The 7,584-nt window shown below is 45.7% G+C and overlaps 1 protein-coding gene across 3 annotated transcripts in view; it reads right to left on the bottom strand.

The window, feature by feature from the left end:
* Positions 1–1,515: 1,515 nt before the first annotated feature.
* Znf507 (zinc finger protein 507) overlaps positions 1,516–7,584 on the bottom strand; it is a 28,906-nt gene continuing 22,837 nt past the window's right edge. For 2 of the 3 annotated variants that reach the window (XM_028754209.1, XM_028754210.1), the window contains 2 exons: positions 5,619–5,753; positions 1,516–5,510 (listed from right to left, as the gene is read on the bottom strand). In XM_028754209.1, the coding sequence (XP_028610042.1) occupies positions 5,144–5,510; positions 5,619–5,753 (502 nt within the window). In that variant the 3' untranslated portion in view covers positions 1,516–5,143. Of the gene's footprint in view, positions 5,535–5,618; positions 5,754–7,584 lie in introns of all 3 variants that reach the window. The other variant, XM_028754211.1, reaches the window with a different exon arrangement.

The raw sequence follows: 7,584 nt of genomic DNA, 5'->3' as shown, positions 1-7,584 counted from the left end.
GTGACGTGGCTGAGATTCAATGGGACTATTTCTGAAAGTAAGTGGCAAGCTAGGTTTCAAATGGAGGGCCAGTCTCTCCTCTATACAAGTCCTGCTTAAGGGAAACATAATGTAAGCCACGTATGTACTTTAGAAGTTTCTAATAACCACATTAGTGTGTGTTATGGTTTGGATATTAAGTGGCCACAAAGGCACCCGTGTTAGGTTTGGCTGTGGATTTTTTGGGGACTGAGTTTAGCATCACCCAGCAAGCTAGGCATGGGATTAATCATTTGATCCCACTTGTACCAGGAGGTGGGGCCTGGTTGGAGGGAGCAGCTCCTGCCTATGCCCTGGGTAAGTCTCTATCTTGTCACCTGTCTGTCCCTTCTCACTGCTTCCTAGCCACCATGAGCTGTTATCTGGTTTACATGTTCCTACCATGAGATCCTGCCTCACTGCAGATGAGCTTGGCTAGAAGCTTCTGAAACCGTGAGCCAAGTCAACCTAAGTTTTTTTTTTTTTTTTAAGGCATTCTGCTATAGCAATGAAAAGCTAACACAAGGTGAAATGACTTTAACATGTTTTATTTAACTCAATATAGCCAAAATATTTTAACACATTGTCAATATCTGAACCTATTGAGATGCTTTACATTTCTTTTTGTACTAAATCTTTGCAATGGTTCTGTCTTACACTTAGAACACAAGTCCCATCTCAAGTGCTCAGAATTCATGTGGCTATGGCTGTCACGTGGGACCCCATGATCTGGATCTAGGTTCTTCCATGCTGTGATTTACACAACTAACTTGTTATGGCACAGTGTTGAGATCTGGTCCTTGAGAGAAGAGATGGGAACATATCACCCTACAAAGAACAGTCCAAGAGGCTATAGCTATCAAGGAGAATTTTTTGTTTTGAGTCACTTCTAGCTGGGAGGGCCTGGGATCCTAGGGCACAAACTGGTATAGCCAAACCAGTTAGAGCACCCATGGCCTCTGCAAGTAAGAGATTGTTTGGTGATGGACCATGAGAGGATCAAAGGATAAGCAACTTTGTAGTTACTGGCCTTCAGCAGAGTTCTAATTACAGGAAGGGAGCTGCCACCCACAGGTCAGCACTAAAAGCATTTCCATGTCTGATGTGGATGCAAAAGAACTGTGTAACAGGGAAGAAGGCCCGAAACCTATAATAATTCTTGTGAAACATAGTAGTGACCATCCAGTGGTAGCTCAGCAAGTTAACAGAGCCCAACAATAAACCTCAACCAACTCTTGGGAAGCTTTGTTTTTTTTGCTTTGTTTTTTTCGAGACAGGGTTTCTCTGTGTAGCCCTGGCTGTCCTGGAACTCACTCTGTAGACCAGGTTGGCCTCGAACTCAGAAATCTGCCCGTCTCTGCCTCCCAAGTGCAGGGATTAAAGGCGTGCGCCACCACTGCCCTCTTGGGGAGGTTTCAATGATTTAAATGCAAGTTTCTAAATTAATAAACCCAAGATAGGAATGAACACGCACTGCTAACAAAACTTAGAAACAAGTGTTTTTAAACAAAAAAATTTATTACCAAAATACAATATTTAAGTCAATACATGACAAACTCCTGTAAAGCAAAATAAATTACTCTAATTTTGGACAGTTCTTCTGAAAATTAAGAGGTGCAGAGAGCTTCTTGCACTCTTCTAACAGGCGGCCTGTTCTACCACAAACAAGGCTTGCAGTTTGATGTGCAAAGGAACGTAACCAAATGCCAATTATCCAGTTTTAATGAACTGTCAGAATCAACTGCTGCTTTTATACATGGTGTCCTAGAAGTTTCTTTACTTGGGCTACAGAAGCAAAGCCATAGTGTCACACACACAATACTTATTTCTTTAAAAAAAAAAAATACATGTCTTTATGCCCATGAATGTCAAACTCAAGTTTCTATTAAATATATTCATAGACTATTACCTTGAGCACCTTGCTGCACAATTAAGAAATGGATTAGATAAGGGCTTATGAAACGGAAACAGAGAAGCTTGCTCATCTCTGTCCAGCCAACTATGCTGCAGAGATGTGATGTAAACATGATGCTCACGCTTGTTCTGTAATTACAAAGCCACCAATGGAAACCTCAAACAGGACGGAGAGGTCCAGGGCCGAAGCTTCAGCTGGTGTCGCTGCATATGGTCGAGCCACAGATAAAGTGAATGAGCACATGGCTGACAGGCCAGAGAGGGCACCTGCCAGAGTCCTATGATCACAGCAAGGGACAAAATGATATTTATCAAGATCACAACTGCCACCTCTCCATCTTATGTTTACTGAATGCAGTAAATGTTTTAAAGCAGTATTCCCCATTTGCTCTTTGAAGCGTAGGTGGTCAGAGCAGGAGACAAAAATCAGGGTTTCCCATGCCAAAGCTTAGAGCAGTGGTCAGTACGCTCCTCTGACCAGTGACTCTAACTGGGTAAGAATCTCCCCAGGGATGACAACCATACATACATGCTTCTGTTATTCTGAATATTGCTTCTTGGTAAGACTTGCTGTAAGATGCCAGCAGAATGTGCAGGGTACAGAAACTCTGTCCCTTGTCCAGGCCGGAGCACTCATAGGAACAGATGACAGAGTGAAGGCTTTGAACCTTTGGGTTATTAGTTTTTCCCTGTAGGGTGGGGGAAAGTTTACACTCATGATTGCAATCATGTGGTTTGAAGGAACTCAGAAGCGTCTTTTGAAGAGCCATCCTGCTGAAATGGTAGGATGTTTTGGGTGAGTACTATTTTTAACCAATTGTGGAAAATTAAAGCCACAGAAAGTTCATTGAAGGCTATGACTCTTCAGACTAACAGCAAAATGAAAACCAGATCTAGTGGGGACAACAGGAATGGGTGATAAAAATGAAAGCATGAAATTTTTTGCATTTGGCATTAAATGTAAATGTTTTAATTGTGAAAATATGAGAAAATTCATCTAAGTCCATATAGAGTAAATTCAGGGGAAATGAATTAGTATCTATAAATTCACTTTCTTATTAAAACCCACATCAGAAATGAATTAACTTTCACAAATAAATTAAGCCTCCCGGGGCTAGGTGTGATGTCTATTGCCTTTAATCCCAGCACTTGGGAGGCTGAGGCAAATGGATTTCTGAGTTTGAGGCCAGCCTAGTCTTCATAATGAGTTCTAGGACAGCCAGGACTATACAGAAAGACTCTTCTCCCAGACTCCCCACAAAAGCTACCTAAAATCAGAGAGTGGAAAAATTTTAGTCCATTTTCTCTAAATAGTGTCATCAAAATTAATGGTAGAAAAACATAAAAGAAATCAGAAAGTGTTTCCACATGCCTGGCCCCATGCTACAGTTTCCAACACAACGTCAGAGTTAGTAACTCATTTTCTGAACACCTCACCTCGGAACACAGGCTGTAAAGCTTGTGAACACCCACCAACTGTCCTTCCATGAGCTGCCCCTGACTCTGGGTGTGTAGAGAACACCTACATTAACAGCACTGAAAAGTCAGCTTTAACGGAACAGTAAGTGATCAGAACTACACGAACAGCACCCTGTTTGCTGCAGCCTCACAAGTAATGATGGCACAAACCATGGGACTAATGAGGTCACGTCTGTGTGGTGCCAACTTTAGCACAAATATACTGAGCTAGTTTCTCAGTATATTTTCTTGCACACTAACAAATGGATTCTTTTAGAAATACACTAGCTACTTGCCCAGTGGTGTTTCTGACAAGAAATTGCTGCAGTTTGTTTTCTTGTGGCTAGATGTACATCCGTACTCAACTGCTATGCATATCTCCAGGTTTTCAAAGTTCTCACCAAAATTCCATTTAGAAAATTAACTTTTTGTTAATGTTTTGCGTGAATTATGTCTGTGTACCACATGTGTGCTTGGTGCCTGATGAGGCCAGAGTATACCAGATTGCCCAGAGCTGGTTGTAAGTCACATATGGTTACTGGGAGTCAAACCTGGATCCCAAGGAAGAGCAGCCAGTGCTCTTAACTGCTGAGCCATCCCTCTAGTCCTTTTAAAAATTATTTTGATTTATTGAGACAGGATCTCATTTTGAAGCCTTAGCTAGCCTGGAACTTGCTATGTAGACGAGGCTGGCCTCAAACTCTGAAATCTACCTGTCTGCCTCCTGACTATATGAAGCCCACGCGTCTCTTATTAAGACAGACTTAAGTTTCACCACCCTTCAGTCACCTGGGTTGTACTGTAAGCTGTAACCAACCTCATAACTCCCAGGAGAGGAAACCGTAACAGCCCTGCTGCTTTTTAGGCACCTGACTCTCAGCTTCATTCTCCAAGTGATCTTTTTAACCTCATGAGGCCCAGTTCTGCTAACCCAGGTTAGCCTCAAACCTGCAATCCCCTGCTCAGAACACCTGTAGATTTTAGCCTGTGCTACCACACCCAGCCTCCCCAAAGCTTCTTACTTTGGCTCTCAAGCTACATGTGCTTGGGTAAGCAGGTGAGCACCTAGCTCAAGGACAGGTGATGCAGTAGCAGTCCCCGTCCTCCTCTTGAGGAGGCTGTCAGACAACTGCTGGCGGTGGTGGTGAAGGTGTGTATACCTGTGTGACTGGAGGAGTGAGCTCAGTTTGTTCACGCTGACCTCTGGGAAGTCACCCATTTCTGTGAACCTGAGATTTGGTTTGAGTCTTGTATGGAGTCACTGTGAATTTGAAACAATAATTTACTTCCCAAATGTTTACAATCCAGGAGTGATTTGGGTATCTCTCTCCTTTTTTAGGGAGTAAAGGACCATACCTTATATCGAGTCTGTGACAAATTCCTATCAACACAAGGAAAAGATTTATGAAGCCCATTCCTCAGCCCCACTGCTCTCTGGAGACAGTGGAAGTCACCCTCCCTCTCCCTACTGCCCATCCTGGCGACAGTGGGAACTGCCCTTTCCCATTTGCCACTTTCCTCATCAGAGCCCCGGCCACTGTAGAGCCGACCGGTGTGGCTTGGCAGAGCCTTTTCAACTCATCTGCTTGCAGACTCTGGACTATGGTAAGCTCTCAATAATAAACGGTGACACTAAGCAGGGGCGCCAGAGGCTCACACAGGGTCACAGCTCTGTGTCCTTCCATGCCTGGTGAGCTGGTGATGGCACTGAGGTTGGCCTGCAGCTCGGAGAGCCCCTCCCACGTGCTCCTAGCTAGCTGGCATTCAGGGCTGGGCTGGGCTCCTTGTTGAGGATGATGCTGACAATCTCCCCCTCGTGCTCCTTCATGTGATCCAGGAGGCTCTCCTTGCTAGTCGACTCAAAGCCACAAATGCAGCAGCAGAAAAGCAGCACGCAGTACTCGGTACCCGGGGCAGCCAGGCTGCAGCTCCTTCCCGAGACGTCAGAGCTGCTGCCTGTGGGGGTCAGTTTCTCAAGCTCGCTGGCATCGACAACTTCACCAGGCAGCTGGGAAGTGAGCTCTGAGGACGATACCAAGTTTTCTGGACTGTCTGTGGTAGGGCCAGTTTTCTCTTCACTGCTGGTTAAGAGCGGTTTCCCATGGGATTTCCCCAGAACTCTTATAAAAACAGAACACATCAGACTTTCAGGGGTTTGCTGTAGGGCTAGGACATGCCCCCTCCCTTGCTCTGTACCTGGCCATCAAGTGAAGGGTGGGATGACATACCTGCCGCTTTGTGAGATTGCATCATTGATGGCCTTGTTAACTTGCTCGTAGTTGTAGTTCTGGTCACTTGCATGTTTCCACATGTGTGACTTCAAGGAAGGGGGGTGGCTGCACACATACCCACACAAGGAGCACCTGGAAGACAGGCACCAGGGAAATCATAGCACTAGTGAAAATTCAAGGTGGTTTAGTGCAAGAGCCACCTTTCCTGGGTAGGTGCTTCTCCGAGGCAAATGGAGACAACCACAGAAAACCCCAACTGGACACATTTACATTCTAGCTCCTGTACCCAGGGCTCAGGGAGAACAACCCAAGAGAGGGAGGAAAGACTAAGAGCCACCATATTGGGGAGTCTAGGGAAACAGTCTCTCCTAGACAGACAACTCTAGGCAACTACTGATTGCTGAGAGGGGGAGAACCAGCCTCTCCAGTGCTCCACTGGAGGGTGGTCAGGCCTGTGAGCATGCCCACTCAGCTCTCTCCTATACCCATGAGACAGGGCTGGTCAGACAGGCACAGGGATGGATTAACTCGTATCCTCACTAATCCCAGCTTACCTTTAAGACAGCAGTTTTTATACATGTCCTAAGGACTAAGAATAAGGCCAAGGGTCGCTGACCTTGAGAAACACTAATTCATTCAACAGCACTAGATACATAAAATATTCTCCTAACCTGACAACTCTCTGGCAACCTGTGTTCAACCCCTGGGACCAGCCAATCTGGAATGAGAAAGCCAGCTTCACAAAAGGCACACTGACACACGTTCCCATACACGCATGTCTCACTCACACACTCATAATAAATACAAAATGCACACTGACACACGTTCCCATATATGTATGTCTCACTCACACACTCATAATAAATTTAAAATTGAGGATGAATCACTGTCATGGCTTATTTTTACACTTATTTATCGAGGGAGAGACAGACGGGCAGCGAGAGGAGGAAAACAGTGTGGGGGAGCGGAGGGGGCATGAATACAAATGTGCAGGCAGGTATGTGCATGTCATGGCACAGGGTAAAGAACAACTTGTGGGAGTTGACCCTTCCCTTCCACCATGTGGGATCATACTCAAGCAATTAGGCTTTCCCTCCATCATGTTTGATATATGAGCTGCCCCTGCTGACGGTACTGCTGTGGGGACGGGGTTCAAGGTTCCAATCTGGCTCCAGTTCTGGCAAACTCTGCTTCCTGGTCCACTGAAGTACTAGCAAGCCAACTCCTGTTCCCGCCTTCATGGTCAAAAGCAGCTCCCATGACCATGGATTCTACCATGCCATCACCCCACCAAAATGGAGAGCCAGCCAGATCCTCCCCCATAGGTTGGTTCTACCAGGTGTTTCCTCACAGCAACTAGGAAAGTAACCACAAATACCATCACTGTCACAGCCCTCCCACCCCATGACCTAACAATGCTCACCTTCTTAGTTTTACTGTTTTTTTTTTTTCCACCAATGTGTACCTTCCATGGTCACATGCTCTGCTAAGCCAGACTGTGAAACGCCTGACCCTATTTCAATCCAATCAAACTCCATCAAGTTTCCAGGGAAGGAACTTCTAACAGACTAACAGACCACATCCTCTCACCACGAGGGCAGCAATGTCCCACTTCCATCTAGGACGAAACCCACTGGGAGAATGGGTGGAAGCACCCAGACAGCAGTGGCCTGGGCACATTCCCCCGGCTTCAGCTGTCACCAGTCTACACTGCTCCTTTAATGGAGCTGCCTGTTATGCTGGTGAGAGAGCCATGGGGACTTCAACTGTGCACATCTGACAAAATCATCACTGAGACATGCAAAGACGAGCAAACATTCTAATCGTCAGCTGCTGGCCAGTCCTGATACTCTATCAGTAAGCCACGGCTGGCTTCAAGCCCTGGAATGACATAACCAACCAATTTCTATGCTGACCATAGCACCCCATCCTTAGCTGACCATAGCACCCCATCCTTAGCTGA

The sequence above is a fragment of the Grammomys surdaster genome, unplaced genomic scaffold (assembly GCF_004785775.1).
Source record: "Grammomys surdaster isolate TR1022 unplaced genomic scaffold, NIH_TR_1.0 125984, whole genome shotgun sequence".
In the NCBI taxonomy this organism is placed as follows: domain Eukaryota; kingdom Metazoa; phylum Chordata; class Mammalia; order Rodentia; family Muridae; genus Grammomys; species Grammomys surdaster.
Note: the sequence above shows the minus strand (reverse complement) of the source record. Positions and strands in the feature narration are given on the sequence as shown.